The 18070-nt window shown below is 39.9% G+C and overlaps 1 protein-coding gene across 8 annotated transcripts in view; it reads right to left on the bottom strand.

Annotated features, from left to right (window-relative positions):
* Positions 1 to 984: 984 nt before the first annotated feature.
* Positions 985 to 18070, bottom strand: part of LOC116045536 (target of Nesh-SH3) — a 31973-nt gene continuing 14887 nt past the window's right edge. For 2 of the 8 annotated variants that reach the window (XM_036004340.1, XM_036004343.1), the window contains 15 exons: positions 16096 to 16353; positions 14920 to 16059; positions 14291 to 14368; positions 13706 to 13894; positions 12832 to 12896; positions 9938 to 10010; positions 8851 to 8976; positions 8380 to 8469; positions 8017 to 8226; positions 7330 to 7435; positions 6069 to 6148; positions 5436 to 5465; positions 5156 to 5314; positions 2210 to 2332; positions 985 to 2123 (listed from right to left, as the gene is read on the bottom strand). In XM_036004340.1, coding sequence (XP_035860233.1) covers positions 2008 to 2123; positions 2210 to 2332; positions 5156 to 5314; positions 5436 to 5465; positions 6069 to 6148; positions 7330 to 7435; positions 8017 to 8226; positions 8380 to 8469; positions 8851 to 8976; positions 9938 to 10010; positions 12832 to 12896; positions 13706 to 13894; positions 14291 to 14368; positions 14920 to 16059; positions 16096 to 16353 — 2843 coding nt within the window. In that variant the 3' untranslated portion in view covers positions 985 to 2007. Of the gene's footprint in view, positions 2124 to 2209; positions 2333 to 5155; positions 5315 to 5435; positions 5466 to 6068; positions 6149 to 7329; positions 7436 to 8016; positions 8227 to 8379; positions 8470 to 8850; positions 8977 to 9937; positions 10011 to 12830; positions 12897 to 13705; positions 13895 to 14290; positions 14369 to 14919; positions 16060 to 16095; positions 16354 to 18070 lie in introns of all 8 variants that reach the window. The other 6 variants (XM_036004346.1, XM_036004347.1, XM_036004341.1 and 3 more) reach the window with 5 other exon arrangements.

Raw genomic sequence — 18070 nt, 5'->3', positions numbered from 1 at the left:
TTTTTGTTTTGATATTGCATTGCTCTTGGCCTGTGCAATGTCTTGCTGTCTTTCTCTTAACACTCTTTCTCACTTTGTGGTTTCTGAGTTCATGTCTCTGTTAAGTTTGGCTTCTCTCTTTCTCTTCTCCCCCATCCAGATTTGGAAAACTCTAGTAATGCTGGTATTCCCATTTTTTTTTCCTGCCTGTGGGTTGTGGTTGGCTAGGACATGTGGCATGGGAGTATGTTGGTATTATATGTCAAACTGTCACTGAGTGTGAAGAATTTAGTGCATAGGGTTTACTAAAAATAATTTAGAGAAGTGTGTTTAGCATTGCTCTTCACCTAGTCTGTGCCAAACCAAAATCATTCTCTTTAGATGTTAGTCTGTAATATTGGTACAGTTGGCACAATGTTAGAAATGTATTATGGTTAGCTAATGTCTACCTCTGGTCTTGAAGTCCGTATTACATCCTTCACCCTGATGTGTTTGATCCAATTCAGATCAAAATTTAAGCACAAAAACACAGACATTTGGGAAATGTGCTTAGTCTATTAGCTTTCATGCAGAGAGAGATTGATACTATTCTCATGTATGTATGCTCATATGTATGAGTCCCTACTGGTTGCCTGGCAACTGGTCTCGATAGTTTGGCTTTGGCACAAAACCCCCCAAAAATAGCGAAATTATCATTTTTACGCTTTGGGTTTTGTTCAGATTAAACAAATGAGATGTGTTTATTAGCGAGCTTTAGAGGAGCTGGTAGACTGATTTTGTTGACAGCATAGCTAGCTGTTTTCCCTGCGTTTCCTGTTTTTGTGCTAATCTAAGTTAGCTGGCTGCTAATAGTAACTTCAGAGAGTGCATATCTAATACAGTACATCCATGGTGCATATCAATCATCTCATCTGACTCTTGGCAAAAAAGAGAATTACCGCAAAATCAATTCAAAATGTCTTACTTTACCTTAAACATAAGTCATTGAAGTCAAATGTAAATGAATATCAGTAAATATAAAAACAAGATTTATTGCTGAAAACATACATGGTGCATCAAAAACAACCATAGTCATGACAGATGTGGAAGAAACCTAACAACTTCTCTCCAATGATTTATAGCTTTATGTACACTTTGTTGTAAGTTTGAAAACAAAACATAAATTATGTCATTTCCACATTGAAGCTCAGTTTATAATTTTTATATATATTTTATTATTTTATAAAATATATGACAAGTCTGCACAAGCATTAAAAATACATTAATCTTTCCAAGTGACCCCATAGAAACAGTCAAGCTTTTGTTTTTCTAATAATAAATCAACAATTTGGCTAAAAGCTGTTTTATCTTGTACCTGAAATGTATCAAACTATATGATCCCTGGTATACATACTGTATTTCACACCATATACATATATAAACAAAGGTTTAATACTGTGCAAACTGCAACTGCTAATAATCCCTTAGGGCTAGCAGAAGGTCAATTCTGCATGTCTGTGTGTACTTGTATTTTACATAGTCCAAATGTACAATGAAAGTATGATTGGCACCTTTCTGTATACAAATGACACAATTTGTGTGTGAAATGCAAGTATTGTGAATGAGTTTTACTTTCTCATCTCAAAAGCCCGAGCACACACAGAATATTCAATAGCAATCCCCTTTGATAAATAATATCATACAAGTTATTACACTTTGGGAGCCAGCTTCCCAACATTTTCTCTGTGATTACTGCATATTCAACACTCAAAACCCTGCATTCCTTCGCTGAATGCATTTTTGATAAATAGAGAAATTATGACCAATGGTACAAATGCACTCAATAGAATTTTGGGACATCTAATATTCCTACATGTTCATACCTGGGAGAATAGGCTGAGTTCAAAGAGACAGACCCATGGTGTCTACTATGGTACAGTGTCCATGGTAACATGAAAGAAAGGCCGACCTCCCTTCAGGCCTAGTGAGACGTCTTCTTCTTCCTCCCGACCAAGAAAGTCATCCTTCCTGGACAGGCCTGTGGGGGTCTTACCACTTCCCAGGGATGGGTGTGCCACACTCGTACCAGCCTACGTAAGTAACATGTGACTTCCCTCCAATCTCTCCAAAGTTGACAGGTTCCTGTCTCATCGCTCTATAAAACCCTGGTACAAGGACACAGAAGAGGGATAAGAGTCTACATAATAAAGATTTAATATGATCTGTTAATGGTTATAGCTAACCAAAATACCTGGTCTGCTTGGTAGCTGGTCAGCAAGCATCTGGGTGCCGGTCCGTCCATCCAGAAAGGAGTCTACAAACTGACAATGGTCCTCACCGTGCCCCGTCTGATCTCCAATGTTATAAAACTTCCCTACATGGAATACAGAGGAAGTAAAATTCTGGCTATGAAAAAAAATCCATCTTCAATCTGAGTGTTCATATTGACACAAAATTGAACTGGTCAGAAAATGGTTATGCTGAGTTAAAAAGACAGTCCAAGTTATTTTATTCTCAGGACACTTAAGTCTTGCCAGGTGACTAGGAAGCTTTTAAAAGTGGCCAGTGTTTTGTCTCATGCTGTTGTGGGTTGATTTAAAAGCATTACTGCCAATGACAGGAACAGGATCAACACGTTTATGACAGTTAAGGATGCAACGATTCTCTACAGCATAGTTTCTCAAAGTACAAATGTCTCATCATAGTTTAGAATGCCATTAAAGGTTATAAAAATGTCATAGTATAATATGTCATATAAATGCCATAACAAAATCATTAAAAATGACATAGTATTATGCCATAAAAAAGTCATAGTATAGTATATCGTAAAAATTAATAAAAATGTCATAGTATAGTATGCCATAAAAATGTCATAGTATGTATGTCATGAAAAAAATCATAAAATGTCATAATATAGTATGACATAAAAAGTCATAGTGTAGTATGCCACAGAGGTGTGGACTCGAGTCATGTGACTTGGACTCGAGTCAGACTCGAGTCATGAATTTGATGACTTCAGACTCGACTTGACAAAATGTACAAAGACTTGCAACTCGACTTGGACTTTAACATCAATGACTCGTGACTTCACTTGGACTTGCACCTTTTGACTCGAGAAGACTTGCTACTTCCCATGAAAACTGGGGAAGAAAATGTTCACACGGCCGCGCCGCTCTCAGTTTATCTGCATCTGTGAAAAAAATGTGCACCACCTGTATGCATGCAGAGAGCACGCGCGCTGCCTGCCAATCACTGTAGTCCCACGTTGTTTTGATTCGACAGCATCTAAGCAGGCACATTGCAAGACAACCAATGAAGCACAAGCAACAACGCGCCAGTTGGCAAAATGATACCGAAGATAGTTTCGTTTGGCTATAAAAATTACGAGGTAGTCGACAAAAAAAGAGTTGCAATTTGCAAAACATGCGGGCCCTTATTTGATTAATGTCATTGTATAAAAAGAGGTTTAAATAAATACAAATCTTACAGACATACATGATTTGTATAAATTTTATTTCTGTGGTAAGAGGACTTGAAATGACTCGAAACTAAAATGGTAGGACTTTGGACTCGACTTGAGACTTGTTGGCTTTGACTTGTGACTCGAGTCGGGACTTGCCTCATCTTTGACTCGACTTGACTCGGGACTCGAGGGCAAAGACTTGAGACTTACTTGTGACTTGCATAACAATGACTTTGTCCCACCTCTGGTATGCCATAGAAATGTCATAAAAAGTCATAGTATAGTATGCCATCAAAATGTCATAAAAAGTCATACTAGTATAGTATGCCATCAAAATTTCATAGTATGTCATGAAAATGTCATAAAAAATGTTATAGTATAGTATGCCATAAACATGTCATAAACATGTCATTAAAATATAGTATGTCATGAAAATGACATAGTATAGTATGTCATGAGAATGTCATAGTATGTCATGAGAATGTCAGGAGAATGTTGTAAAAGATTTCATAGTATAGTATGCCATGAAAATGTCATGAAAATGTCAAAGTATAGTATGCCATACAAATGCCATAAAAAGTCAGTGTAGTATGTCATCAAAAAGTCATAAAATGTCATAGTATAGTATGTCATGAGAATGTCATAAAAATTGTCATAGTATAGTATACCATAAAAATGTTATAGTATAGTATGTCATGAAGAAAATCATAAAATGTCATAGTATGTCATAAAAAGTCATAGTATAGAAAATATATAAAGGTCATAGTATGTATTTCATAAAAAAAAACATTAAAATGCCTTAGTATAGTGTAATAAAGTCATAAAAGACATAGTATAATGTTATAAAAAACCCCATAAACTATAGTATAGTATGTTATAATAGTCGTAAAATGTCATAATATAGTATGTCATAAAAGGTTAAAAAAGTCAAAGTGTCAAATGTCATAGTATAATATGCCATAACAAATATAATTAAAAAAAATTATAGTATAGTATGCCATAAAAATGTCATAGTATAGTATGTCATAAAAAAGTCATAAAAAGTCAAACTTTCAAAAAACATGCCATAGTATTGTATGCAATGAAAAGTCATAAAAAAGTCATAAAAAGACATTATATAGTATGTCATAAAAATGTCACGTTATACATGTTTTCTAAGATATTGGTTGTAGTTTTGATCATTTTCAAGTTTAATTTCATATTTATTGCCTGTTTTATTGGTCCCATTTTCAGATGCATCACTTATGTTTGGCCTTTTATTTATTTGTTAATACACTGTATTAAAAACATTGTTTTTAATTTAGTGGCTAGGCGGGCTCCTGAGCTAATGTCCTCTTGGAATATGTGTTGCTACTGTTGTGGCAATATATTTTTCATATGCCATCTGGGAATTCAAGATCTTCAAACTTAGCACTATCAAGATAACATAACTGTAACTGCAAATGTATTAATGGACAGGCAGTTAATCCTGAACCACCCCGACCATTTTTGGGGTTCAAGCAAACCCTTTAAAATAAATCAAGAACTGCATGTTCCTCTCCGGATGAGGCCAATTTTAACCCTTTATAATAAAGCAAAATACTGTATGCACTGTTATCCAACTAAAACAAGTAGGTTCCCACAGAGCTGACATTTTGGAGATGCAATGTTTTTGAAAGTGATTTATAATTTGCTGATGGCCCCTGGGTTCCCTAAGCAGCTGTTTAGTTCACTAATATTTCAGTTTATAATTACCATTCAGAGAGTCACTCAGGTAAATCTTGTATCTCAAGGAGTTGCAGAGCTGAATGCCCACAAATTTTCGGTACCAAGTTCTCTTCACATACTGCTTTCCATTGCATTCAGAATAGTCGTCGGATTTAAATGGGAACTGAGTCCAGATGGCATCTTTGCCTGTGAAAAAGGAAAAGGCTTAATATACTGTTTGTTATCTGTATAAATAGGATCCAAAACCAGTGAAGGTTAAACATTTTAAAAAGCTTAATTTTGCTGGAACACACTATATAATATTCACCTGAAACATGTTCGCTCACTCGTGGATCCGCTACATGAGAGAAAGTTGCAATGAATAACGTCATCAAAACAACTTAGAATAAACACAGTCATAATACATCTTGAGACATTGTGCTAGACAAACCCAGACTTGTATCAGAGCCCATTTGGCATAGTATTTCCAGTCAGCTCCAACAGGCTGGGCTTTGATTGGGCAGGAGGCCAATTAAGTAGAGCATTCCACTTTTAGTGTTGTCATTGTGAGTTTAAAATCACAACATTTGAACAACCCAGGGCTGCACTTCAGCTGCTTTACGATTGGTGCGCATTTAGTTTTGTTCAGAGTTCTCCAGTCCAGGTGGATGATATGCCTCCGTTAGAAATGAGCCTTGGAGGACATCTGGTGAGCTGACAAGATCCATGAGTCTTAATCAGTCAGACCCCAGTGCCATGTTGAAATTATTAGACTAACAACTGCTTAATAGCCCACCTTCTGAGATTCAAAGCAATGGTAATCACTGCCTGATGATTAGGAACGTATACAGTGGCATTAACATGCAACTAATAAGTGTCTTCTGTCAGAGCAAACACATAAGGGTTTATCAAGAATTTCATCTATATGACTTTAATGGATTATATGTTTTGTAAAACTTGCCTGATTCTGTGCTAAAAGACACAGGATCACTGGAGGGTCCTGTTCCCAGCTCATTCTTTGGTGTTACTGTGAATTCATAACTGAAATAAAATAGAAGAAAAGAGAATAAAAGGCATAATCCACACTTTGAGGAGTTTTCAATCTGAATTCCTCCCAACCTCCAGAACCAGGACACATAATATTTTTATGCCTTTGACAACTAAGAATGGGTCACACACACACACACACACACACACACACACACACACACACACACACACACACACACACACACACCTGATGGTTATTCCATGTGCTGCATTCAGATGTCCTGGCAATAGTTGGGCCAGCAAACCCAGCCTAGGGGAGGGCTCTGGTGAGTTTTGAGACTCCAGATGCTGAGATTTAATTAAAAACTCAGTGAACCTCTCCACCCAGATTTCCTCAGCTTTGGCCATTTTGTATTTGCAAAACTAAACATCATTTACTATAAGAAGTAGGCCTACTAGTCAATCTGAACATACCTTTGAAGGCAGCACACTACTTTCAGTGCCATTTAAAACTCCTCTTTTGATGAGATCTACAATGAACCTTATTAATGTAATCAGCCAGCAGTTCAAGCATACAATATTTGTTAAAGGTGCCTCGTGGAGTTTTCTTATAAACAAACAAAAGTAATGTGTACATTCAGTGTTACTACCCAACACATTGTGTGTATTCTTGAGTTCTAACAAGATGATGAATGCATTTCGTTCCTTATAAAACACTTGCAAAGCCAATTGTTCTTAAAAGTTTGAAACCTGCGTTGTTTACATCCATGTTTACTAGCAGATATAAAGATTATTACATTATGAATTGCTATAGGGTGCCCTGGTAGCTCACCTGGTAGATCACATGCATCAAGGCTGAGTCCTTACCATAGCTGCCCTGGTTTGATTCAAGCCTGGCCCCTTTGCTGTATGTCATCTCCTCTCTATCATCCCCCTTTTCCTGTATCTCTCTAAGCTATCACTATCCAGTAAAGCAGAGATGCTGGAGAAAAAAGAAAGGAAAACTGCTCCATATCGCTACTAGAGGTCAAAAACTCCACAGGGAATCTTTAAGCAAAATGTTTATACAGTATGGAAAACCTTATGGTAATGTAAGCTGGTGGTTGTTTCCAAACTAGACACAGTAAGAGTACCTGACCAACTGGAAGATTGATGGAAAACAATGTTAAGGTAGCCTGTCCCATTTTTACATTACATGAGCTGTCTGACATAATAATGTCTGAGTCACATACCTGCTCTCTGGTTTAAGATTCTCCACGGCTGTGTGTGTCTGGTTGGTCGTCAGTACGGACACCTCCTCTCCATTTGGTCCTTTAGTGGTGGATACAACTTCATACTCTAATGAAAGGAGCAGGAATATCAGTGTGCTTTTGATTGAATAAATTTTACATTTAAACTATGAACAGCTCCAAATTACACAACCTCATAACTTTGTGACCAGTTAAATCTGACAGTTCAACATGATGAGATATTTTGATGAGAGAGATGTGAGAACTTGAGGATATGAGGTTTGGGGTTAAGGTGTGAAAGGCCTCTCAAGCATCCAAACATGATTTATCTGTTACCACTTTATAATAATGCTATGCTATGTATGTTAGCTTCACTAATGGGTAAAAGACTGACTGAAGGCATTTGGGAAGCTGAGAGCGTAGCTGAATAAGCCTTTTTTTGGGGGGGCTTTTCTCTTTATTTGAAAGTGACAGTGGATAGACAGAAAAGGTGAGAGAGAGATGGGGGATGACACGCAGCAAAGGGCCGCAGGTTGGACTCGAAACCGGGCCGCTGCAGAGGACTCAGCCTACATGGGGCGCACGCTCTTACTGGGTGAGCTAGAGGTCGCCCCAGCTGAATAAGTCTTTAACCCCCAGTTCTGTCCCCTTTTCTTAAATATCAGCCAATTTTATTAGTATTTATCGTACCTCTGGTTTCGTTGTCAGATTTCTGCCAGTCAAGAATGACAAAAGACGGGCAGCCCTCCACAGTAACCACAGTAAGGTTGGAGGGAGGGATGCGGGGAGGACCAGTCACATTCTGATCACTTCCCTCCTCGTCAGGGAAGTAAGAGAGGGAGGAGGTGATGGAGCATGGCTCATCTGGCTTCTTATCGGTCTTGTAGATCACATGGGGAGCTGTAGACGTGTACAATAAAAATGGCAGGTATTCATTTATGCACACTCTTTTGGTTATTCATGCAGTAGTATCGAGTGAGCGAGCTGATGATTTCAGTGATGAAGCTTTTAAAACTGCAGTGGAGATGTAAAACGGCCATTAAGAAGTCTTACCCACAAAGCGCTTCTTGCCCATGATGTCTACCTCTGACGCAGGCAAGGGCCGGAATATGGAGGAGTTTTCATTTATGTCAAAACGGGTTGCTGAATAGCGAAACAGAAGAAAGGAGTTGGGATTAGTTTGATGTGCCAGCAGTCCCTGGAAGCTTTTTCTGTCCTCAACAACCGGCCAGCCCAGCACCTGCTTTGGCCTGCACTCAGACTCTTTGTCTGCCTCTTAATATTCCTTTCATTCTTTCTACCTTACTACTGTACCACTGCATCACCAATATCTCTTATTATCAAGTGCATCATTGACTCAAAGTCACAAAACATTTTCAGTCACATTTTCTTACATTCATGGAGGTAGGCAATTTGAATTTCTCACATTCATGGAAATACTCAATTGCCTTCAGGTATGAAAGCAGTTGTGACTATGAGTCATACGTTTCCTCCTAAAATACATTAAAGTTGTGTTACTCATACTGTTTACTGCCGGGGCAGAGGTGGTTGTCTGTTGCTGTCTGCGCTCTTGCTTGGGCTTGGCTGTGACCAGAGGGAATGGATTCAAGATGGACTCCTTGTCTCCTTGTTTCAGGTCCATGGGTTTATCTGAGGACAGAGCGCAGCAAGAGGAGGAGAAGAGATCAGTTCTTCACCCTCATCATCTGACTCATAGTCATACACAGTTGTGATCCATCTGCTCTGGCCATCCTCATTGAAGAACTCAGTGGCCTTTTCCTGGCTGCTGAAAGATCAGAGATTGCTTGTTGAGTAATATCTCTTGTGCTCTTTAAAGAGGAAAAAGATCTGCCAGAATACATCTGCTGAGACCAAAGATGGTCAGAAGCAGAAGCATATACATACACACACACACACACACACACACACACACACACACACACACACACACACACACACACACTTTGTGCACATAACTACACTAATGTGAGGACAGAGAGATCAGTGTCAAAGTCCAGAAAAAAGCCAAGAAAGCTACAGCAACAAGAACGCTGAGATGAGCTGTAATGTTAAGATCAGGTTAAGATGAATGCTGTTGCACTGAAAGCTTTTTTGGGAGTTTTTTTGAAAGCTCCCAAGTTTTGGGAGTTGTAAGCACTTTTTTATTTGCAGAAAATAGCTTAAACAGTGGTTCTCAAACTACAACGAAGGGTGTAGAGGCATTGCAGCCGAGACTTACTTGGCCTAGTGGAAAAATGTGTACTGGAACTAAAGCTGAATAAATCAGATTCATGTGGGACTGATAAACAAACAAGAGTGCTTTCACGCTAGCAAGGCTATAAAGATGGAGTATAGCTTCATTCAGACAACAAAACAACATGTAAAATTCAAGATGGACAGGTTTTAGGGTTGAAAGGGAAAATAAGTGATGCTCATTGAGAAATCATGTCAAAAAAAGTCAAGTCAATAAAATAAGCTTATTTTGTTTCAAGTTCACGTTCAATACAGCGAGTAAGCCTTGGGCTCTTGTGCCTTGCTGTTGTGTGTATAGTATACAGGACAAGGTGCAGCAGTGTTTAGTGGTCAGTGCAGCCATCACTGTTGCCCTCACCGTGGTCACTAGATTCCCCCGCCAGGTTGGGTCTCTTGTTGACAGAAATAGAGGTATGCAGGACTGCAGGGACGTGGGAAACAAGAGTCCATTTCAGATTAAGAATCACATTGAAACAGAACAGGTGGTCAGCAGAAAAGAAGAGATACAAAATTGAAAACAAGTGTTGTTGGTTATTTTAATAGTGCAATAATGATTAAAGAATGTCAAGTTTATAGATTCAAATTCATTTAGTAGGGCAGAAGACCGCAGTAATACTGTGTGCTAAAAAAATATATAAAAATCTAAAAATGAGTGTACAAACACAGACATAATATACAAGCAACAATAAAGCACATAAATGCCAAGCAGATTGCATGTGAAATGCTGAAAAGTTACTTTGTGAAGTGCTGCCACAGAGCACCGCCATGGTCTTTGTCTAATGAAAACCATGTCAGTGTTTAAAAATCTTGAGACTATAAACCGGTGCTTTAACCACTCACCCAAAACTCCCCAAAAGAATAACTGAGGAATTTAAAAACCCTTAGTGAATCCTAAACAGGCACGTAGGTAGCAGGTCCAACAACTTTTTTGTATGAGTTTGGCTCCCTTCTGTAAAAAATCTTTGGATCTGATGCTGTTTGACCACCAGATTTTCCACCACATTCCTGCACCATGGAGAAAACAATAAAGATCAAACCGAGCTATGAGATGAAGACCAGATCAGTTTCACTCTAAACTGCGTTAATGAACGCAAGAAATGAATTGGCTTCAGTGAACTGGATAAATAATCACAAGGAAGAACAAGGCTTTGTAATGAAAACACCTTAGCTATAAGGCTTAGCTGTCAATCTCAGATATCTTAACATTAGGGTTGTAAAATGATTTAATGTTGTTAAACAAGCATAATGTCCAGTTTTTTAAACATTATCTGTGGGGTTTTTTGTTAAACTGCTGTAACAGTGGTAATTTATACTGGGATTAATAAAGTATCTACCTATCCATCTAGAGGTAGTAGTTAAACTCTGGGAGGTTTGACAAATGCAATTTCCTTCACACATTTCATATCCGAGTTGCTTAGACATTAACTGTTGTGATTAATTTCCAGAGCATGCACTCCCTTCGTGATTTGCCATTTTCTTATCTCAGAGATTCATTAGTGTAGTGTCAATAAGATTCTGTAATTGTCAAATTGTTGAGGCCAAAACAACTCAAAAATATTTCTTTTGGATTTGTTTCGTCTCTTGGAGCTGACCTCACAGAGTCTGCATAAATCAGTGATCTCTGGCATCTCCAAAAGAAAAGAGTTGAGGCTATCAAGACAAACTGAAACAACATCTGCCTACAAGTCTCACTGATTAACACTGAGAATACATTCAAGAAGGGCCTCTGACTCACACATGGTATAACTGAAAGCTAATGGCAAACATATGTTCATACAGAAAATCACTATGGTGATGCAGTTATTTAAATACCAGTCTCAAGATATATAAATACAAAAGACTGGGGTACGTAAAGTGAAGGACTGCCAGTTCAAAAAAGTGATGTCATGGTTAACTGGACAGGAAATGAAAACAGGGCCTACATGATGTGATGTGATAAGATGTGATACCACCGATAGACATGTCAACAATATGTCTACAATGCATATAATACGACCTGGTCGGCGTTCTACATTTTCTACAGTGGGTGCGTTTGGTTTGAAGTCGCACAATAAACCCCTCAAACAGCAGGCTGAGTCTCTAAAGTGCCGGAGGTCTCAGACTCAGTTTGTTGATGTAAAACAGCACCAGTGGTGTGAGCGCTGGTTTCTGTCAGATAACTTCATCTTCAAAAATGTGAAAATAGATGCAATCAAAACACAGAGATTTACGTTAAGTCCAGAAATATATTCCTACTGAAATACATACCAGTGTCTCACATCACTGGGGTTTGTTGATTGTGCAACACATACTCAGATGGACACTGTCCATTACACACCTGCAGTCCACTAAGCAGAGCTTGGAAACAAATTCCAGTTGAAATGCCAATGTGAAACTGAGCTCTATAAAACTGTCAAGGACATGCTCTAATTCACGGCACAAGCAAACACTGTACCAGCTGTTATGTACAATACAAAGTTGCAGAGCACTGTGTAGCATAAGAAGCATTAACGATAATATGTAGTTGCGTGTCATTTACTTCATGGGGCCAGAAGAGTGAACTACATGTAGGTTATGTCTTTTTAGAAAAGGTACAAACAGTCATTAGGAGCTTTGTGCTTGGATGTGTGTGCAGGGTGGCAAGCATAATGACTATTTGTTTCTGTAGAGTTGCTTCCAGTGAGCCATGTGACTCCCTGAAGACCTCTGAAACTGTCAAAGTTTCCAGAAATAACACGCACCAGCTGTGACATGGGACTGAAGCATAACCTCTCTTCACAACTCCAAACAACAAGGAGTGAGCGGGCATCACTATTAATACGTACATGTGGTCCAGACATGGTTTGTATTACTACTTGAGATGGATTCAATTACTTTAATTAACTGAGCCTGCCTGGCAGAATGGAAACAATGTGATTGACCAAATAAAAAGGGCAAACCACATTCACCTTTCACAACAAGCAGGTTTAAGCCGTTCTCAAACTAATTCAAACCAGTTTTCTGATTTCAGGTCCATATGTGCGATAGACTAAACAATGTGGAGAGGACATGTATATGCCAAAATTAGAATTATATATGGCTTCAGTCTCAGTCATGTACATGTAAGCTAATGGGACTATTGGACAACACAAATCACAACCAAACACAAAACGTCATACTGACAGACAAGACAAGAATTGTGACAAAAGCACTGTGTGGGATGGGACATAACAGTGCCTCTTAGGTTAAAGAGTGAGGAACGCTTAAAGGTGATTATCTTGGTTTGTCTTTACCAGGTTTCTCTCTGGACCACACCACAGGTTTAGGAAGAGCATTGCCCCTATGATGCGCCCCATCGGCTGTTGGAGGGAGAAAAAGGCTTGTTATAAAAAATAAATGTTGTCACTGTGACAAACAAATACCAAATACAAGGAAAGTCAGAAAGAAAAGATGCTAGTCTTTCTTTCATACTATTTTCTTACTTTTCTTAATGTCTTATGTCAGTAAGAAATGAAGCTGGAGACTTGTTTGTGTCTTTAACCTGATTTTACAGATGTTCTGGACATACAAATGGAATTGCAATGACTTAAAAACATAAATTCTATCCTCAGACAGTTCTCACTCTATTCTTCTATAACTCTTTGGGGAGTGTGCGGGTGTGTTTGAGAGAGGAAGAAATACAGAGAGAGAAAGAAAAAGAGACTGGCTGTGGCGACTGTACTGTCTGCACAGTGCTTGGCTTGGCATGGTTGGTGTAAAATGTGGTGTGTCCTGGCCAATGCTGTGGCCAGACTTCCCACCCGGCCAGCAAGAAGGACCGTAAATCATGTTAACGATCTTGACCCCAGAGACGCCACTGCTGCTCATGGTAAAACGGTGAAATACAAACCGAGCACATGTGGAAGAGCGTGGAGAACATATGGACTGTTAGAGGAGGTGTAGCCGAAGATTGAGCAGGAGAAGGAGAAAGGCCCAAGTATCCAAATGTATATTATATGCATTCGATCACAGATCATGTGCTAAATCAAGAGCCATACATTTTGTTTTCCTTCTTCTGTAGATGCACAGCTGCAGAGGAGAGAGTGAGATAGTGCTGACAGGTGAGGATAACCTGAGGTAGCTACTTGGAAAGAGGAAATAAGAGGAAGGGAAGTGAGTTATCCATTACCCCCAGGTGTGCTGGAGCTGTGAGAGGAGGTGAATGTCTTGGATGGAGAAACTGGTCTGCCACTATTACGAGTGGAATGAGGAGGAACCCGGGTCCTGGTCAGAGTGGTGTTTTTTCCTGCTAGAGGAACTGAAGAGCTAATGGGAGAACGAGGAATTTCAGCAATGGATGGTCTAATGACGCCAGTACCTAGATGAGCAGAAAGGCAATTTGGGAGGTTAGAGATGGTCCACTTCTGACAGCTTGACATCTTTACCTAGATAGAATAAATGATAGAGCACATAAGTGGAAAGGAAGAGTGGACAATGAATGAAATGACAGAGAGGCATAAATGAGATTGAAAGCCAGCCAGTCTGTTCTGGTTGTGAGTGGGCAGGGGTGAGGTGAGTGTGCTGGGCTGAAAATGGAAGCACACAGGGTGGCATGGGTAATGATGGAGTGGGGTGTGTAGAGGGGTAGGATGGAGATGGAAATGGGGAAGCAGTGACATCATCCAATGGTTTGAAGTACAACGGAAAGCACTGGGTTCCATGTGACTTGACGAAAGCAGAGATGGTAATGGGACAAACTTGTCATGGTGTTTACCCTGATTGTAACTACCAGCCTTCTTTGTAGCCAGGGCAGGTCTTGGTAGAGGCTTGCCCTCTTCTGGTGGACTAGGAGCTGTATGAAAGAAAACTCACTATTTATCTAAGATATTATGAATATATTTTTGACTTTTAAAGGGGGCATAATGGAGATAATGGACAATGGGATTATTGTTGGTTTTAAATCAATGCAGCTATTAAGGGTATTTGTTGTGACCATGATATCCATGAAGAGTAAAATCTTTCATGTAGTCAGACTGTCTGACTGACAGTCAACTCTGACTGGAGGACCAATTTAGATGGTACATTGGCAAAACAAAGTAATAGTCCATATACACTATGGACTCTCTGTCTCTTTGTCTCTCACTACCAATTTAGAACATTTAATCATGGTTTGGAGGAGTTTCTAAATACAAAATATATTGCAAGGATATGTTTTTTTTAACAACTCATCAACATTACCTGAAAATCTGCTGAATTTATTACCAGCTTCTGGTTTTGACAACTTTTCCTTAAAAACTCAATACAAATATTTTAAATGAATATGCCCCTTTTAAAATGTAACTTTAGATCAGGTCTTAATACTTGATTGTGTGGATTGCTGATGGCAAAAAGAAGGGTCTTTACCCGTAGAGACTGCCTGCCTTGGGGTGACCTTGGTGGGATCAGAGTAGGTCCTGGTCTGAGACTGAAGCCCAGGTTGAGGTTGTGGCTTGGAAGGAGGTTCAAGCGGGGATTGAGTCTGGCCATTTGGTGAAGGTTGTGGTTGGGGAGTGGGTTGAGAATGAGATAAAGGTTGGGCCTGGGTCTTTGTTGGAGGTTTTGTTTGGGGCCACGGCTGAATCTTTGGGTGAGGTTCTTGTTGGTCCTTAGTTCGGGGCTTTTGTTTTTTTGGTTGAGGGTGTCGTTGAGGCTTTGGCTGCTTTTTTATTTGAGGTGGTTGCTGGGGCTTGGGTTGACTCTTTGGTTGAGGCTGTGTTTTGAGCTTGGGTCGGAAAAGGATGATATTTGGTTTAAGTGTTGGTTGGGCCTTAGACTGCTGCTTGGTGGTTAGTTGAGGCTCTAGATTGGTTTTTAGTGGAGGTTGTGGCTGAGGCTGTGGGTTGGTCTTTGGTTGAGGTTGTGTTCGGGTTTGTGGCTCAGTTGTAGATCGAAATTGTGATTGAGGTTGGGGCTGTAGGTTTGGTAGTACTTGTTGGGTCTGCGGTATGTTATGTAGTGTTGTTTGAGGTGTTTGAGGATGTGCCATGGGTGTGGGCTGGGGAGGCTGGGTCTTTGTATGCGGATGTGTTTGAGGTTGGGCCTGGTGTTTGGGCTGGTGTGTTGTTTGAGGTTGTGGTTCAGCCTGGATCTGGGTTGTGGTTTTAGGCTGTGATTGGGGGTGTGGCTTTGGTGATGATGGGGGTTGTGATTGAGGTTGGGTCTGGATTTGGGGCTGGGATGTTGGTTGGGGTTGAGGTTGGGTCTGGAGTATAGGCTGTGATGTTGGTTGGGGTTGTGTCTGGAGTATAGGCAGGGATTTGGGTTGGGGTTGTGTCTGGAGTATGGTTTGGGATGTGAGTTGGGGTTGGGGTTGTGTCTGGAGTATGGTTTGGGATGTGAGTTGGGGTTGTGGTTGTGTCTGGAGTATGGGTTGGGATGTGAGTTGGGGTTGTGGTTGGGTCTGGGGTATGGGCTGGGATGTGAGTTGGGGTTGTGGTTGTGTCTGGAGTATGGGTTGGGATGTGAGTTGGGGTTGTGGTTGGGTCTGGGGTATGGGCTGGGATGTTGGTTGGGGTTGTGGTTGAGGATGAGCCTGCACCCAGATTTGATATGTTTCTCTTTGGGGATTTGGTTGTGGTGGTGGCCGATACTGGGGCTGGAGCAGGGGATTTGGTTGAGGTTGTGAATGAGGTTGTGACTGGGGATGTTGTCTCAGAGGATGTTCTCCGTGTTCATTTACATCTGTATGGGGAACTGGTACAAACGCCATGGTGGTTGTGTGTAGTGGAGGACGGGGCTTGGGAGCTAAAAGGACCTCCATCAAAGGAGGCAAGACAGATCTGGAAAGGTCTCCTCCTCCTGGGTTGTGTGAGAGAGAGAAAATATGGCCATGAAGCCACAATACTGCGCTGTAAAATTTCAAATATAATATTCTGTAGGAAAGAGTCTTTTCCAAATTAAAATAACAAAATGTTATTTTATTGTTTAGAAAATAATAAAAGCAAGACATAAAGGCAGTTAGGGAACAGCTGAAATTTAGATCAACAGCTACTGGCCTGAGAACTCATAGAGCTAATCTTGGAATAAAGCACAGGTTACACAATAACTTCTACCTGGCACGTCAGATAGAGGAGGGTCCAATTTCAAAGGCCGACCATATAGAGGTATTTGAAATGTAACAGCCGTGTTACTACAGAAAGGCTCAGCTACCAGGGCCAGGACGCCTGTCAGCGACAACCATCCAAATCCATTGGCTGTGCCTCTAAGAGGCTATATCACATGAGGGTTTAATAGTTGCTGACTGATTGCTTGCTGTGGGATTTTGATGGACCATTCTTAATTGATTGTTCAATCTTCAATCAGATGTTCACCTCAGTGAAAGAGAATGAGAGGGTAAAAAGAGGAAGTCAGAAAATAAGAGAAAGAGAGAGACAGAGAAACAACAGGAAAGCAACAGATAACATTGCATTTGAGGCATTTAGTACCTCTACTCAACTTTACGGCCATGTAATGTTGAAAATACCTCTGTTTTTGGGTGTTGTTGGCCAATTTAGTTGAATTAGCCAACCAACCAAGAACAGGGAACATTGGCCAAATGATTATTTCCTGGTATTGCCTTCTGTATATCAAAAAGAAACGGAAACTATAGCCATCTCAATACAGGGACTGGATCCTCCAAATCAACCAATTAATGCTACATTGAATAACTGACTGGTGCAAAATTGATAGTGGGGTTGCAAATAATATAACAGTTGCATCCTTTCAAATTCAGGCTGCATTTGAAGGAGCCTTGGAAATTGAACAGGTCTATTTGGTTGTATTGAGATGTATCCAGGCCCTGAATTGGAACCTAGCATTTATATGACAACATTCTAGCTTTATTGATAAGAATTAAGGTTATTTGCAAATATAATACAAGATATATGTTGGAGAAAGGGACACAAGGACAGGATAATACAAAAAAGGAAGGTACAAATTCCTGCAGGAAAGAGAGGAATGTCATGTGCATGCAGTTATGTCATGCAGATTTCACACCATCGCCTGCGTTGCATCGAAAGCAAAAGCCTCAGGTGTGTCATCAACAAAAATGGTGATAAATGTATTATACTGTAAATAAACTGAAAGAAAAAACTGACATATTAACATATATAGTATATTGGACTGATACAAGATTGAGTTGGTAATGAACGGTTTACAAATGCCAAAGAAACGTAACAAAATACAATCTGTATATTTGAGATATGAATGATCTGAAATGGATTGTTTGACTGAGCAGCACCTAATAGGGTTCTAAGATAAAATTGTGGTCCTATTGTGGTATATATTGAAAATCACTGTAAAAATAACTCGATATACATAACAGAACCTAGGAACTGTCATTAAGAATCCCTGCAAGCTTTGTTGCTGCTAAATTGCCATGCAGCCAAGGCCACCTACCTTACAGTCATTACAACCCAAACAGCTGACACCATCAGTTTCCACAGGGAGGGTCTAGCACCCACTCAGAGCATGTTACTCTTACTCATGCAGCTAATTACAAAAGGACAGTGTAAAGCATTGACAGCCTCTTCAATTA

Source organism: Sander lucioperca, chromosome 8 (assembly GCF_008315115.2).
Source record: "Sander lucioperca isolate FBNREF2018 chromosome 8, SLUC_FBN_1.2, whole genome shotgun sequence".
In the NCBI taxonomy this organism is placed as follows: Eukaryota; Metazoa; Chordata; class Actinopteri; order Perciformes; family Percidae; genus Sander; species Sander lucioperca.
This window is presented reverse-complemented; position numbering and strand designations above follow the sequence as displayed.